This window comes from Archocentrus centrarchus, chromosome 18 (assembly GCF_007364275.1).
Source record: "Archocentrus centrarchus isolate MPI-CPG fArcCen1 chromosome 18, fArcCen1, whole genome shotgun sequence".
Classification (NCBI taxonomy): Eukaryota; Metazoa; Chordata; class Actinopteri; order Cichliformes; family Cichlidae; genus Archocentrus; species Archocentrus centrarchus.
This window is the reverse complement of record NC_044363.1, coordinates 17811850-17829553: the sequence shown is the minus strand read 5'-3', so window position 1 is coordinate 17829553 and position 17704 is coordinate 17811850. Positions and strand designations below refer to the sequence as shown.

General features: G+C 38.9%; 1 protein-coding gene across 1 annotated transcript in view; it reads left to right on the top strand.

Moving 5' to 3' along the window:
- The window catches only part of LOC115796936 (Fc receptor-like protein 5), a 78896-nt gene extending 61468 nt beyond the window's left edge, over positions 1–17428 (top strand). Inside the window, exons 8-18 of the mRNA XM_030753427.1 lie at positions 7770–8039; positions 8158–8439; positions 12885–13193; positions 13808–14059; positions 15142–15249; positions 15339–15354; positions 15438–15529; positions 15652–15702; positions 15782–15838; positions 15943–16005; positions 16290–17428. Of these exons, the coding sequence (XP_030609287.1) occupies positions 7770–8039; positions 8158–8439; positions 12885–13193; positions 13808–14059; positions 15142–15249; positions 15339–15354; positions 15438–15529; positions 15652–15702; positions 15782–15838; positions 15943–16005; positions 16290–16297 (1508 nt within the window). The 3' untranslated portion in view covers positions 16298–17428. The remainder of the gene's footprint in view (positions 1–7769; positions 8040–8157; positions 8440–12884; positions 13194–13807; positions 14060–15141; positions 15250–15338; positions 15355–15437; positions 15530–15651; positions 15703–15781; positions 15839–15942; positions 16006–16289) is intronic.
- Positions 17429–17704: the final 276 nt, after the last annotated feature.

Below are 17704 nucleotides of genomic sequence, written 5' to 3'. Positions count from 1 at the left end.
AGGCGACTGTTTGTTGTGATTTGGTGCTTCCTTTTTTTTCCACAGCTGTGCGTCACACTGTCATGGTTGCTAGGCGACAGAAGCTACGCTGAGGTAAGGACAGGCGATGCAGAAATGAAGGAGAGCGTCCAATTTGACAGCCGCTCACTTTTGACCTTTGCAGTCTTTGAAGGATGTAGACTGAGTCCTTCGAAGGATGCAGCCCCTGAATTTGGACACAGCTAATATACAGAGACAAGAGCAAACAGGAAAATAGGACACACAAGGAAGCAAAACTAAACCTAACAAAGTAAAACAGGAAATTACTAAACATGACCGACAGAAACCAGGACTAAGACACGTGAACTTGATACAGAGGCATAAGATGAACAATACCAGAGACAGATTAAGACCAAACCTGGGAAAAAGGAATTAAATGCAAACTCACGACCAAGAACGGGACTCAGAAATCAAAGTAAGAATTGAACAGAGACAAAACAGAATCTGAAAGTTCAAAAACAGAAAAACTGGGTCCTAGACACAAAAAAGAAACTGATGGAAAATACTGTGAATATTTTAATATGGTATAACTGTAAGTCACCTCTTAGCCACAGGCTTATCTGTATCATCTCTTCACTGAAAAACAACATGACTTCATGAACTGCAGAACTAAAATGAGGAAGAACAACTGAAGCTAAATGTGTGCTGCCTTCCAGAGAACATGTTTTAGCCCTGATAGCTGACAGCAGAGAGAGAGATCTCTTTGTTGCTGCTGCAGACTCAAAACATTACTAACCATCAATTTACTCATACGAGACAGTCATTTTATTAAAATCACTGTTATATAAATTTAATTGTGTATTCACTATTCATGTTACTACAGTAAATTGAATGCATGCTGAGGAAAAAAAAAAGCGCTACAAAAACATGTATTATAGCAAGCAGAGCAAACGCCCAGTTCCCCTTTACACATGCAGAGATGTGGCAGCAATAACAAGGCTTCATTCACACCACAGCTAACGTGTTTTTAGAAGACATCAAGTTTCATAGTCAGTAGATGTGCAGTCATAATTTTTTTTCTTTAATAACTATGAATAGTTGGTCTGCACAATTAAGTGAATTTTAATCTGATAGGTTCAGATCATTTTAATAACTTAGAGAACAAACACACAACTCTTTTGAACTTGCGCAAGGAGGAGAGATCCGTTCCTTGAACTCAGCTCGCGGCTGAGCGGAAGTTATCTGTCATGAAGGACCGCTTCCTGCGCAGCGCTTTTATTCGGATTTTCACAATAAGATCACGTGGGTTACACCAAACGCAGTTTACAGCATGTAATAAACAACATTCTTGGCTTTTTCCTTACCATATATGGTCGTAAGCATACTGTGACATGTGCGCGTGTAACATGGCGTATACGAGACACGTATCCTATATGTGTTCTCTGCAGGCTGCTCTCAGCCTGCAGAGAACTACAACTTCCTTTGTAAGAAATGTCACCACGTGTTCCCATTTCAAACATAAAAACAACAGTATCATATGTACATAAAACAACTTATAGAAAATATACAAACAGAAGATATGATAATTTATAACAAACAGAATGGAATTTATACCATAATTCCAACATAATCTTTATTATGATTTTGGCTTTCCACACTTAAACAAACATGACCGACGGTGTAGTGGTTCTCCTGTCCTCCAGGACGTGTGTGTGTGTGTGTGTGTGTGTGTGTGTGTGTGTGTAACTAACTGCTGTCTTTCAGGAAGGGGTGTGGTCCAGGGAGGTCCCAGTAGGTGCACCTGTTCTCTGACCTGTAATCAGTGACAGTACTTAAACCCGCCCGTCACCACCACCTGTCATCAGATTTGTGACCTTCTCTCTATTTGCTTATTTGCTCCCTTGACAACTGCTTACTCACTCATCTCTGCCTGTGCTGTGTGGATCCTGTTTGGAGATCCTGAGCTGAGCCTAGGAAAAGGAGAACTGCAACAGGAGCTTGGAAAAACTAAGAATGTCCAGACTGAGTAACAAATACTCACCAGTACAGAACTAACTACCTGAAGAAACTTGCCAAAGACTCACCTGCACATCAACTCTTTGCTGAATGGAAGTTCTAGAAGATAATCTGCTTTTGTGTTATTGTGTTTCATTTGTATATTTCTACCTGCCTTATTTATTTTATTGTGACTAAATATTTCTAAGTTTATTCATTAATTGCTTATTCATTAATTCATTGTGTACTGCCTTTGAGTCCCCTTTGTGAGAATAATCTGTCCACTATGGACTCAGCAGGCACAGCTCCTGTTCAGAAGGCGCTATCAAGGAGTTTTGATGGGGAAACATGAACACGTCCCTAATTTCCTCAGCAGTTATTAAACCAAGTGAGAGATATGCTACAAACACTCATCTCATCTTTAAATCCTGCCCGCTAACAAGACACCAGTGCCACGTCCTGGGCTTTATTCTGGTGAGTTAAGAAAGTGTTGGTGTTTTTTGCCCCACATGTAAAAAACTGGGACACAACCACACGGTAACTGACACACACTTACGTAGATTACATTGTAGCTCTACAAAGACCCAGCGCTGAAGTCCAAATCCTGCCTAAGCTGGAGGAGGAGGCTCAGGGAGAGAGAGGTCAGGGCTTCTCTGCTCAGGCTGCAGCCCCTCGATCCAGTCCCAGATAAGCAGAAGAAAATGGATGGATGGATGTTTGTATCGGTTTATTATCATTTTAGATTTGAACTTTTATTGATATGCGTGTCATGAATTGTAGAACAATGAACACCGTTTATAATGTGCAGCACAGTGTGCCACACTTTTCAGTCGCAATTTATTCGTTTTTCAAACGTTATTTTCTCATGTTTTAATGATGCTTAGACATCGTTTCCAGTAACATGTTTTCATATATTTAACATCAATTTATTTTAATTTTTTTTCTTTGTCTGTTTGAAGTATAACAAGCAGTGTCCATAACGCACGGTGCCACACAGTTAAACAGCATTTAAAGTGCAACTGATTATAGATGAATGCGATTAATGTTTTAATGCCTTTGTTTTTGACATTGTCCATTAAACAGTCCAAAAATTTAACTTGATATCTGAGTGTTTCTTAGTTTTAGACTAGTCGGTTAATCTAATTTTTTTACTTGTTGCCAGGAGGATCCCTAATCAGGACCCGGCTTTCCACAGTTGCTTCTGGTTCAGAGAGAGGTCAAAGGGAGCTGCACCAGAGAGTAATTTAACCACATGCTCCTATAAACACTCTGAGTCAGTGTAGCTGAGACAACACACTTATCTGGAAATGAACATCAGTAAAGAAGAAATGCTGGTGAGTGTCTGTATTGCAGTCAGTCCGGCCATTTTGTGTTTCACTGTAAACGTCGTACAAATGACTCAGCCTGTCAGGCTCCATAGTGGTGCTGGCAGACACCATAAAATCAGATCCTCTGTCCAGTCTAATGTTACCAGCTAAATAAGCTCAGGCCTAGATTCCTTTAACCTCCAAGCTCTAGAGGATTCATTGACTCTAGGTTTGCTCACAGCTTAATATCCCAGTAGAAAGTCTGTCTGAAGCTCTTCCTGTCTCTGCACTGAATGCTAACATCTTAACATCTTAGCTTAAGTGGCACACCAAACCTCTCCAGTTCATCTTTTCCTTTCTGGAAATCACCACGAGTCAAAACAGTTTGTTGTTTTTGAAGCTCTTTGCTCTCCTTTAGTTGTAGGGTATTTTGACTCCACAAACATAACCCAAATATTGATTTATGATTGATATTGCCACTCTACATGTTTGCAGTCAGCATTTCCTCCTAAAGATTTTCAGGTTAAAAGCACCTCACCTGTTCCTGCTGATTATCATGACCTGGCTGAGGTGTTTAGTAAAGACCTGGCTCTCTTTCTCCTTCATTCTTTACCACCTCTATGACTGTACCATAGATTTACTTCTAGGAGCCACAGTGCCCACTAGTCGACTATCTCCCCAATCATTAAAGTGAAGCAATGGAAAGGTCCATCTCAGCTGCCGGGATAATCAGACCTTCCTCTTCCACAGTTGGTACCAACTTCTTTTTCATGGAAAAAAAAGAAAACATTACATCCCTGCATCGATTATAGAGGTTTGAAGAACATCACCATTAAAAACTATCCATGACCTCGGATTAACTCCACTTTTGAACCATTAGTAGTGGTGGTGGTTATTTTTGTGGTATTAGTCATTACTCTGAGCTAAATTTGCTGCCCTTGTATTCATTGTGTGTCCCATATTGGCATTAGCACTTTACACATGACTGGGCAACATTAGCAATTTATAGCCAACAGTCTGTGTTGTTTCTGTTTTTTGAATAACATTTTCAAGGAAATTCATCACCTTATCTTGTATTTTGATTAGAGTAAAGATTTAAGATTGGGGGGGCTGGGGTTTTCTGGTTTTTAAGTGGGCTGCAGCACTCTTGACTTTGGGAACGGCTGACCTAGAGGAACATCGAGAGCATGTAAGACACATTTTGTGAAATCTTCTGGAAAACACTGTAGAAATGGATGCATCAGACTCTGGGTTGGGAACCATCTAAAGAAGATGAAAAGAAGCTTGATGAACATTGGAGCACAGTTTCACTAATCCCTAATATCTGAAACACAATGATAAATTTGTACAGATGGCATCCAGAACAGGAGTATCATTGAGTGCAGAGTGCTGGAGGTATGAATGCGATGGCAGAAGATGAGAACAAAAGTGCTGGAACGATGATTTTTATAGCTGCACCATGAATGTCTGTGGATGCAGCAAAACAAGAACTCATCACTCGTCTCAGAAGAGGAACCCTGCAGCATGATCCTGATCCACACAACACTTTAAAAATGACCTGAAAGTTTCTAAAGAAAAAAGAGGAAACAATTATGATCCACAAAGTATGCCACCTGACTTGAAACACCACAACTCCTGTACATATCATAGAGAAAAGTAGGAACACAACACAAGAAAGAAGCTCATAAGTTTGCAGTGGACAGGAAATATAAACACGTCACCAACTGCTGCAGTCAAAGCTACAGGAGCTGTTTGAGGGTGTAAAAGGAAGGAAGCACAGAGAGGCTGCAGCCAGAAGAAGAAGTCTGAGAGAAACTCTGATCTTATCTTTATTAAATGCAGCTTCTCTTTATTTCTGCATTTATGTAAAGTAAAACAGTCTGAGATCAGCTGTGTGTCAGAGAGCAGCAGGGCTGGATGTGAGGATGCTGCACTCTTTGCTCTGAGTGACGGGGTTATTGTGTAAGTACATTTCTGACATTGTTTGAATGGCACTGATGAACATAAATGTTTCTCATTTGAGGGAATTACAGGTTTAACCTGCTTATCTGAGAGTTTAAAAGAGCATATTTATATTTTTATTGTTGTTAAAGCCAAATGTTTGTTTCAAACTGCCAAATTATAGTTTATATGCACAGAAACATTTTATGAGCAGTTTTGATTTTGTGTCAGTTTGATGATTCCTGATGTTTTCATCTTTACTTTAGTGCTCAGTGCACTCTGCTGTGCTGAGAGTGCGATCACACAAACATGTTGCAGTCACCACTGAACAGGTTGTTGCCTTCATACAGATGTTTCTTTTTGTGTTTGTATTTAATCCAGGAGAAGAAACTGATGTAGAAACTAGAGCAGATATTATCTCATTTATTTAGGCTATTGATATGTTGGCTACCATAGAGTCCTGTTTTGAATTAACAAAAAGAGCAGAAATTAACAGTAAAATGCAACACTGTTGTAAAGACAGACAGATTAATGCTGCAGAAAATGGTTAATATTGGGATTTAGCACACAGAGAAAAAAAATTAACATTTTAATTCCACTTTATTTTAGTGCTGAGTTGTTTATTTCTAAACTGGACAGATTTAAAGTGGACATGAATCACTGCATATATGAAGGCTGATTTACACTCTGGAGTCCTGCTCTGAAAACTGTCACAGATTTAACTCGTCTGTGAAGCTGGATTTAAGAAGCAAGAAGCAACATTAGAGTCTGTTAACTGATAGCTGGGAGGAAAACAAGGAAACTAAAACTGAAAGCAGTCTAAGGAGGTCATGTTTGTACTGCTCCTGGCTGCAGCAATGAGTTTGTTATAAAAACAAGAAAATACTGTCCACTTTCACTCTTTAGCAGTAGTTGATAGCTAGCGAAACCAAAACAAGGAAATAAGGGCTCCAGAAAATGTCACATCCCTGATTCAGAGACTTTTTTTTTCACACATCAGTTTAATTTACCTACAGACATGCAAGATTTTAGGATTGGTGCTTCCTGAGCTCCTCATTTTGCCTCTTTGGCCCCTCAGTCAAGCTCCCATATGTATAATATACCTTATTATCTGTCTGGTAATGTTTAGTCTCATATTTAGCTGTTGACTGTTTTATGTCGACGGCCTTTTTATGAAAATCTGCCTGACATGTTTCTGCAGCAGCAGGAGAGGATAAACATGTCACACATGCTGTGGTCAGACCTGCTCAGTTGTGTTATTTCTGTGTCAAAGGAAGGAAGCAGAGAGAAGTTAAAAAAGTCTTTGTGTTGTCACAGTTGTTGGTGTGTCGTAGCTGCTGCTTCACTCTTTCTCTTTACAGGAAGTTGTAGAAGTTTTCAGACGTGTCTCTGCTGGATGTGAGGATGGGACCCACTTTGCTCTGTGAGCTGGGCCTATTCTGTGAGTACATCACTGACTTCTATAGTTTGATTCATACTGACTGATAAACATGTTTCAGTGAGAAGAACAGAGTATCAGTCATTTGGAGCATTTCAGTTCATTTGAACAGAGGACTCTCATGTTTGTTATCAACATGGTTGTTTGTAGCCTGGATTAGATTTTAGTGCACTGACTCAGATTAGAGTGGAGCTGCTTTAGTTTATCTAAGAAAGGTTTGTTTCTTCATCTGTGATCATTTGATGCATTTTACATCTTAATCTAAAATGCAGCCAATCACAGCAGCCACTGCTAAAAGCCCAAGTGTTTTATTTCTGCCATATTTGAGTGTGTCTTTAGTTTGATGATGTCTGAAGTTTCTGCCTTTATTGTAGTGCTCTGTACGCTCCTCTGCACTGGACACGCTCAAGGTGACTGAACACTTTCACTTTTTCATTTCTTTCTTTTTATTTATTAACAAAGGTTCATCTCAGCCTGCTGCATCAATGTAGTTATTTGTCAATATATCAACATACAGTATAAACACAGATGTTTCCTCCTATAGTGCATAATAGTGTGTTAGATTGTTAATGGTGTGGTTGTGTTGGATTCTAGATGCTGTGTTAACTATTGAACCCAACTGGTCCAGTTTTCTCATTGGAGAGTTTGTTACCTTCATGTGTGACATGAATGAAGGAGCAGACACTGACTGGTATTACAAACTCAACAAGGATGGTCGAGAATTTGTCCCCTACAAAAAACACAAAGACTACAGATTAGAAATTACATCTACAGATTACAGTGGTGAATATCAGTGTTTTGGTGGCAGGAAGAGCTCACATGGTACAAAGAGCAGTAACACTGTCTCTGTAACTGTATCAGGTGAGTTTTCAGTGAAAAAGCATAAATTTATGATCTTTGTACATTTAATTAATGTTGTCATGGAAACTGTTTTTCTGATCCTGTGAAACTTTAACATTTGTATTTTACCTGTTACTTTGCTCACAGCGTAAATTTAAAAGAAAAAACATCAAAATCTTCATAACATTTAAGGTGACTGATGTTTGTGTTATCTAAACCTTTATAATGATTCGTGTACATATTTGTTTTCTTGTCTTCCATAACTGCAGATAAACCCAGGGCCACACTGACAGCAGGAACAACAATCATACCAGTAGGGGGCAGTGTGACACTGACCTGCTCTGTGGGGAGATCTGCTGAGTGGAAATATGAGTGGTTCAGACGCACCCAAAGTACCACTGAAGTTCAAATCAGAAGAGATGATCAACCAAACAGAGTTATCAGAGTATCTCAAGGAGGAATCTACAGATGCAGAGGAGGAAGAGGAGACCCAGTTTACTACACTGATAAAAGTGATGAAGTCAGCATTGAGATAACCTGTGAGTTCAGTAATTTAGTTTGAAACATTCACTCATGATTAGCAAACATACAATGTTAAGTTTTCTCTGTTGATTTCATGTTTCTGTTTGTATCTCAACTGTTAACATCTGTAAACAGTTTCCAATAAAGTTGCTGTAAAACAACAACAACACAACTGGCCTCAGATATTCAGCGGTGAGACGATCACTCTGACATGTGAGGTGCAGGAAGGCGGTGAACCCACTGAGTGGGAATATGGATGGAGAGGACCCAGGAAAACCACACAGTGGACACACAATAATTCTTTGACATTCAGAGTTTCTGAGTCCAGCAGTGGAGACTACATGTGTAAGAGTCGACGCAGAGATGACTCATATTCTTCAACAGAGTGGAGTGAAGCCTTCACACTGTCAGGAACAAGTAAGTCATGTTTGTTGTGTGATCAATGTTTTGTAAAATTGTTGAAGTTTCTTTTTCTCCTCAGTCTGTCTCTCAGGGTTAATGCAACAACAGGTTATGACACACACGTGCACTTTATGAACACAGGTAGAAGAAAATTATACTGTCTTAAAATCTAATAATAAAAAAAGAATTGGTTCTATTAAGCAAACACACACACACGCACACTATGGAGAGAAAATTGACTCAAATATCTGTGTGTCTGTAATGCTGGATTTGTGCGTAACTTGCTGGATTTGTAATTTTTTGTAATACAGGAATCACCTGATACACACGCACAAAACGACGGTTACGAGTATACAAAGTTTTTGAGCCACATTTCACGCTTCCGGAGAGCTCCCAGATTCGTGCGTAATTTGGTGCGTTAAATGCTGGTGCAAAGCTGGGTCATCTGAGGTTTGTTCAGGGTCTAGTGTTTTTTTCCGCTGAACTTATTTCACTCTATACTTGTGGCAAAGACGATTTTCTGTGGAAGATGGGATACCTCAGCATCCTTTAGTTATAACACATTCACCTACATCTACTTTTTAATATTCTAATGCTATTTACATATGCACTTGTGAGCTGTACAAATGTAATTAATTGGTTAAAAGAAACGACCACTAGGTGGTGCAATGCTTCTCTGGCTGGGAAAACAGCCCAACTCTGAGAGGCACAAAGGAAGAGTAGGAGACCGTTATGGCGGGGCATCATGGTGGTCTACCCTCAGAAGTAAGTTAAAGTTTAAACCTGCACACTTTGCTATTGGATTATCATGAGTATTTTTAGATGATTTCAGACTGCGTTTTTTGTGTCAAGTAGTTTGATACAGTTCTCCATGCATTTCTGTGTTAGCTAGAACTCATCTTTATGTGAGCTAAGCTACTTTAGCTGCTGGTAGCTAAGACAGTACAGCTTAAGACGGTACATTCCAGATCTATGAAAGCTATCTCTAAATTTATCTCCAGGCTCGGATGTTTTTATGATATCGACCATGTAGAAACATGTAGAAGAAAATTATACTTTCTTAAAACCTAACAGAATTGGCTCTAGTAAGCAATCACACACACACACACACACACACACAACATGCTATATAATAATGTTTTGTGAGCGTGTTCTGGCTTGAGTTGCTCATCTTGATTTGTTTCATGAATAATAAACTGCAAACTTTTTTGTGCTACAGTGTGTTGGGCAGATAATATTTGGTTGATAATGAGCGTCAGTTTCAATAAGCAAATAATTTCATTAATTCATTCTTAATGGCAGCTAGAAGTTACATTAGGAAGCCTCAGTTTCTAAGAGTGTTTCTGCTCATATTTAAAATCCATGTTGATATTTCCTGTCCAGCTGTGCTGCATCTCATCCTGCTGTTGATAAAGATCAGATCAGAGCCTTTATTAGACCCACAGTTGGGAAATTCACAAGAATATATCATTGCTAATTTGTGAAGAATGTGTGCTTGTGTGTTTGATCAGTGTGTTTTATTTCATTTTGTTATGGCCTTAAGCTCCTAATCAGGTGGTTTCAGCTGATCATCTATGGCAGGTAGGGTGTGAAAGATATTTGTAATAGAAAGTTGTAGCTGCTGCATTCATGTGATTCTGTGTTGGTGTGTTAGTCTGTTATTCTAGTTGATGTTAAGAAATGCAGTGATTGGCATTTCAGTTTGAACTAATGTGTCTTTGTTAAAACAGCTAAAGGTCAAACCGACCTGCTTAAAATAAAAACAAAAGTATTCTGATTAAGTTTGTCAGCATAATGTTTAAAAACTGGAATATGAAGTCTGAATATATCCTATTTTCCAGCTTTCAAATTCAACCTGTGAAATGTGCTGTTATCATATTTAGTTAGTTTTCTTTACAACATCTCCTGGCAACAAATACGTACTTTACAGAAAAATAAATTTCACCCTTAATTTAATGTTTCCTCTGACCTTTCTAAACCCACCACTCACCCTGGCCTCCTCACTTCAGCTCTCATATAGTACACAAAAATAAAGAAAACTGTAGCACTTTCTGCACTTGAAGAAGCATTCCCAAATATTAAACATCTTTTCCTCTAAAAATCGTAATTGGAAGCAGGGATCGATCCAGGACATCCTCAGACAGAAACAACACTCTCTGTGCTGAATGCCTCACTGCCTACACCTTCACTTTGCGTTTCAAGGCTGCTTCAAAGTTATGCAAATACTTCCTGTGATTTGCTTTCTACAACAATTGTGTAGAAGAAGGGAGGCAATTTGTAAGTTGTTACAAAGAGACAGTTTATATAATATCAAACTAATGTGAGGGGTGGAACCTGGATCTATGTGCCGCCCCTTGTGGGCAGGATCTTCCTCTTTATAAGGACAGATGCTGGCCATTATGGCAGCTGTTTGTTTGAACCTGGAGTTGTGGTGCATGTCTGTGTGGAATTTCCTGGCATTGTGGGGTTAACCCTGATTCTCCTAGAAGGCCTGATTTCCCTTTTTTAATAAGGTAGGCCACGGGGAAAACTGCTCCTGTGGGAACTTAACTGCAGCTACTAACAAACAAGGCCGGACGTTGGTATGTCTCTTTATGGGCTTTACTGAACAAAACACGGCCATACAATACATAACTCTCTACTGTTGTTATTGTTTTTCTTCTTCTTCTTACAAAAGTCATTCTGGCCCACACATGTAACACAAATGCCACCTTGTGGACTGAAGTGCAATAACATGTAAATTCAATCATGTTCTAACTTGAATTTTCTTTTAACTAATAAAATGAAAACCATGAAATGTAACTTATAAATTAATAACAATGAAATAAGGATACAACAGCTCCTGTGTCATGTAGAGATTAGTCTTAAGGGTTGTGTTCAATTTGTAGGAGGAGAATATGCTTCCCTTCAGACTGAAGTTTGTGGTGAACTCTAGTGACTCTCCTCATACCTGTCAGGGTAGGATCTTAGTTGGAGGCAGGTAACTAAAGCAGGTGTGGTATCGTAGGAGGGATATTCCCTCCGAGGTTAATCGTTTAACCCCGTCTTCCTTGTTTCCCCTCACAGATCACCAAGCTGCTGCTTTACCAGTGGGGATTTCTGCTGGTCAAACCGAAGCCATTGTTTTAATGATTATTATGTTTTAAAGGGTTTAAAGCTTAATGCTGGAGACCTTCTGGTGCTGTGGTTTCTGTGCTTTTATTTACCAGAGAGTCTGTGTAGACCACAAAAGTTGGCCTACACCACAATGAAATTATTGAGACTGTTTTAATTATTTTTTTGTTTCAACAGTGTTAGCACTGTGAGGAAGTTTGTGTGAGTCTTTTTATTGCCGCCTTTCGCATGTGTTGCGGTGGATTTTAGTGTTGGTGGCATGCAGTTTAACCTTTGTGCAGTGTAGTTTGTCGTGCATTTGATGTCACAACCATCGGGGTTTTCTTTGTGGTTTTTAATTCCCCGCAGTGAATACTGTTTCTAATGCTGGGCAGCTCATTGATGTGCAGCCTTTTTTTTTTTTTTTTAGTATCAAACTTCTTTTAAAGTTTTTATTTGTGATAATTGTGTATTTATATATTAAACGTAATCTATTGTGACCTGAATGCATGCCTATGGCTTACTCTTCTATTAAAGTGGAGTGTCGGTCAGGTCGGTGGTGAATTGGTGGTAAGGTGGGCATCTGTGTGCACCTTCACGTGCCGTGTGTCACACTAATAAATCATAAATGACATTAAATTATGCACTGTCTTATTCAACAAGAAAATTAAATGCTGAATGAAAAAATAGAAAAAGCCCATTCTAACAGACCTCTGTTCTTTGACTAAAGGGTAAAAATCTTAGGACAGACAGAAGAAAGTGAGCTCATTCAAATTAGGATCACAACAACATCAGCATGCATTACATGAATGTTTAAACCCTAAAATGAACAATAACCCAGACAAAAAGATAAAATAGTAAAACCAAAACAGAAATGAGACCTGACAGAAATCCTCTGAATGCAGGAGAGCATCTGAGCCTTCGCCAAGTAATAAAACTTTAGTGTTTCTGTCCTTGTGAACACAGAATAATAAATGTAATGTAAACACATGGAGGATGGAGGAAACTGTGGGACTACTGAGGAGACAGTAGATGAAAGCAAATGTATCAGACTTTCTACTGTGATTTGAAATTACCTGCCACTTTATTGTATCTTATTACTCAGCTGGTGTCTCCATGCTGTCACTAGAAGCAACACCAGGCTGCAGGACATGAAAAACGAATTAATTCAACATTAACATTCATTAACCTGCCCATCAGATTTAATCACTCATTAACTGAAGGTGTCAGAACGCTGTTCCAGCCCACTTTATCCTGGATGTACCTGTTAGAGTTTTTCCTTGTATGTTTGTGTCCACTTTTGTCTGAGCAGTGTGATCCTGATCTGTGCTTTAAAATGTGATTGTAGTTTATTCTAAACTCAACAGAAAATCAACCAAAGGCTGAACTGAGTGCTGATATCAGAGATATTCCAGTAGGGGGCAGTGTGACCCTGATCTGCTCTGTGAACCCATCATCATCATCATCATCATCATCATCATCATCATCATCTGGATGGAAATACTACTGGTACAGACATGAGAACTCCTCTGAGCCCCTGGCCACAGAAGATGCTGTTTTCCTCTCAAATGGACAAATCAGAGTCTCACAGGAAGGACTCTACAGGTGCAGAGGAGGAAGAGGAGACCCAGTTTACTACACAGAGGACAGTCAGTCAGTCAGGATTGGGAGAACTGGTGAGTTTGGATTCAACACACAGTGTTGAATAAATTCATGATTCAGGATTAATATGAAGGCCAAAAAGCATATCTGATGTACAGGTGTAACGGTTCACTGAGGTTAACTGATAATCACAGTATAGAAGCTTTGTTTTTGTGAATCACAGGTTATTGTACCAAAAAAAAAAAAAATCTAAATAAATTTGAGTTATGTTTTAACCCTCTATATCCCATAGCAGCAGGTGTTTTGCCAAAAAGTAACTTCCAAAATAAAAATTAATTTTATCATCTTTGTGTTATTTGTAACAAACATAAGATGCTACAGTAAATGGATAACAGTAACCTTGTATAAATCACATCACTGATGTCCGCCTGCAGCAATGATAAACCTGAAACTGTGTTTATCGCTTTGTGATCCAAATGATGGGTCACATGCTTCATGTCTGTTTTTGAAGTAGCCAAAATAATTTATGAACATTAAAAAAAAAGCTACTCATGGACAAATAGGTTCTGTGTAAGCAGTGTACAATTTTATAGATTAAGTCTATAATAATATCTCTCTTGTATCAAGTGTAATGAAGTAAAAGCATTTTTCTGCTCTAATCACTTGCTCCTGTTTCCAAACTGATCAGCACCAGCTGACAAACCTCAGGCCTCCGTGGGGGGCAGCGTGACCCTGACCTGCTCTGTGGACGGCTCTGCAGGATGGAGATATTACTGGTTCAGACGCACCTCAGAGTCTTCTGCAGCCCAGAGACTCAAAGATGGAACATCATCCCACACTTTCAGTATTTCAGAAGGAGGCATCTATCACTGCAGAGGAGGAAGAGGAGACCCGCTTTTCCTCACAGAGGACAGCGCTGCAGTCACGATTGAGACAAATGGTGAGTGTTGTGTTTTGTTCTGATATAAAACACCTCACATTCATGAGTGACATCAAAGTAAAACCTGGTTCACTGACCTTTTTCTGCTGATTTCATCTTTTAATCTCATGATTTGAACCGCTTGGCTAAGCCAGAGTCAAAGGAAGAGCTGTGTGATGTAGGCAGTGCTGCTGATCTGTCAATAAGATCAATTTAAAAACTACTGAACTAAAGTTCATGAAACTTTGAGGAGAGGTGGAGCTTCACCAAAAGGAAAACCTGTTACAGTGCTGTGACAAAGTATCTGCTCTCTTCCTGATTTCTTATTTATTTTTTTCCATATTGTCACATTTAAATGTTTCAGATTGAACAAATTTGAATATTAGACACAAACTGAGACACGAGAACAGGACCTCTCCTCTCCTGCAGCTGAGCTGAAACCACAACCTACCACCACACCAACAAACACACAAAATCCTCAGATTTCAGTCTTAGTTGGTGAAGTTTTAAAATTCTTTAACTGAATTGAAAACAAATCTATTTAATTTTTTAATGAATTCTCTCTCTCGAGTGAATTGCTGGGTCAAATCAGTTGTGTTATAGTGAGTCCAGTAGAGCAGAGCAGAGTTAATTAAGTCTCACTTTGTGTTACAGTTTAAATTTAGCACAAAGAGCCACAGAGATGAAGCAACAACAGCTGACTCAGACAGAAATCTAAAATCCTGTAATTTAGCCGAAGAATTAACTGCAGCTTGTTAAAAGTCACAGAGATGTTTGCTGTGAGGAAACAAATGAAGGTGACACCAATCTTATATGTGCAACATGTTCTGTTTGGATTCAGGCTCATCTTTGTCTAATATTCATTTAACATGATTAATAATATGTTTATTCCTCACTGTTTTATAAACTCACTGACCTCTGATCAGTCATGTTGCCCACAACATCCTGAACATGTTTAGTTATTTCCATCGTTCATGTTGTTTTATTCTTTTACATGTTGGTTTTTGTGAGTCTGTAACAGTGGTGGGTGTTGTTCTTGTGTCTGGATGTTAAAGTTACACACAGAGTAAATATGATTTATTCAAAGTTATTTATAATTTGAGGTTTCAGAGGTGAATGCTGGTCGTTTCTTGTGCCGTTCATGGTTGGACTGGTTTGTGGAAGTTCACTGATTGTTGCTGTGCTGCTGTGCTGCCGCACAAGGATAAAAGGTGAGACCTTTACATGTTGATAACTTACTGAAAACAGTTTCTGCTGATTTAAAGTGATTCTAAAACATGTTTTCTTCCTTTTCTGACAGATCCATGTGGTCACAGGTTTGTACAGCACTGTCTCTGTCCATTTGTAAACACAATGATTCGATACATGTGCTTTGTTACATTTACAGTCCATGTTTCAGCTTCATGCAGTCTCCAAACATCAATCAAGGCTCTGCTGCGCCCCAAACAGCCGACCAAAGTGAAGCTCAAGTTTACTCCTCTCTTCTCCACGGTCAGCCCCAAAATGAAAACTTTACAACTATCAACACTCAGTTAGTGCTCAAGATACAGACACACAAACCCAACAAAAGGAAATAAATTTGACTTTATTTCTTCTTTTTCGCTGTCCTGTAGGAGATCTTTGTGTCTATGAATCAGTCAGAAACTCTGGAAACACTGAAAATGGTACAGTATGAACTTCAATGGACCTCTGAGAGGTTAAATGATTATGACTGTTAAAATTAATGCAACATTATTATTTCAGGGGGAGCAGCAGGTGAATGCAGTAATGCAGCATCTACTATTCAGCTTGATGAGAGGAGTAAGTAATAAAATATGACCCATAATTATTGGATTGTGATCTGTGATGTTAGAGGAAAGAGGGTGTGTGTGTTATTAAATCACATGATGCTTTGCTCTTAACAGGGAGACATGATGCTGCAGAGGAGAGCTCTGACTACAATAATGTGAATCCTGAATCAGCCTCAGGTACAAATGTACAAATGTAACATTACAGCCACTGGATGGTTACAGAGCTTCAGACACACACATCCTAAACATGATGAAGCTGAATATGGCATTAATCCTCAGCTTTAACTGGGAATGTCACTGATGATGTCAAAGTTCTGTGATAATATTTAGGAAAGAAAACAAAACAACAATAAAAACTGTCAGAGGTCAAAAAGCAGTGTCACATCTTCAGGATCTTTTTGTCTTTGTGTTTCACTTTGTTGTTGTTGTTTAAGTCGTATTTTTCTCTGATTTTATTTAAGGTCCATAAAGAGGCTCGTGGACAACAACACAACAACAACATTTAGCTTTAAACATTCACACAATTGCTGCCATTTAAACTTCAGACTCAGAGTCATTTGTGCGTTTAGTTTAAAGAATGAGATGCTCTGGATTTTCAGCATAAATGGAAGATGATACAGTCGACCTTTGTATTCATGCTCATTGTGTTTCTTTCTGCTACAATAAATGTAGTGTGGAGGTGAAATATTGTGGGGCCATATCCATCCAGTATGTGTGTGTACAGATACCTGTGTACAGAAGCTCTCCTGTGATGCTTCTTTCATCAGCTGCTGTAAATGTTCTCCATACAGTATGATGCTGATTTCCCATCAGGCCACTGAGAGGAACACAGTGTCGCCTTTTTGCCTTTATTCTATCTGCTGATCTGTTGTACTCCATCTCTTTAGTTTAGACAGTTTTCTGATTGGCCACCATGACTTTAGAGTCGGGGTGACCCCTGAGACACACTGGGCACATCTGCATCTGTTATTTACACAAACTGCATTAAGATGAGCAGGAAGTCAAACATTGAAGCTTCAAAGAGAATCTGCTCAGTTTTGAAGAAACCAAACAAACCCTGTGCTCACTAAACGCTGCTCTTCTGAAATGCTCCCGGTGTGATTTGAAGCCATGCAGAGGATGGAGATGTGACGTCACAGATGCACACAGACACACACAGGGTGTATTTGAGGGATTACTGTCACCTGTTAGTTTGACGTGAACAAAACTGATTTTTTGTGTTTTCATGGTAACATTTTTTTTAACCTCGACCTGCCAACCTGTAACTTCTGTTTAAAAAACGTGTCTTTCTTTGTGTTGTGCGTTTGGGCGCATCGTCCGAGTCCTGACAACGTTACGGTCAAATATTTTGCTCATTTGTATTTTGTATAGAAGATGCACTGAATGTCATATTTACTCATATTTACTCTTAATAAAAATACTAAGGTAAGTCACTTCCTCCTGAATTGTACATGTGATGCAGCTCTGCAGCTTCCTTTATGCTCCAGTGTGCTGCTCGTGTTTCCTGTTGGTATAAAATAATGTGCAGACACTTCTATTCACTCATCATGATACAGTAAGATTATCCTGTAAATGTCCTGATGTTACAGAGCAGTCACATCTTCACCATGATAATGAAATCTGTGGATGACCAAAAACATGAGCAGCTCTGTAGATGTAAATATGTAATTAATCCTTTATTACAGAAATCTTCATTGATGCTACACTTGGATTTTTTTATTGTGCTGTCATTTTGTATATTGTCACTGTTCAATAAAGTGAATTGAAATGAATTTTGCTGAAATTTACTGTTTAGTTTGTTTTGTTAAGTCACTCTGAAGTCACTGCAAATGGAAAGTTCAGTTTTTTTTTCCAACGAAGGATTTTAACACTTGAA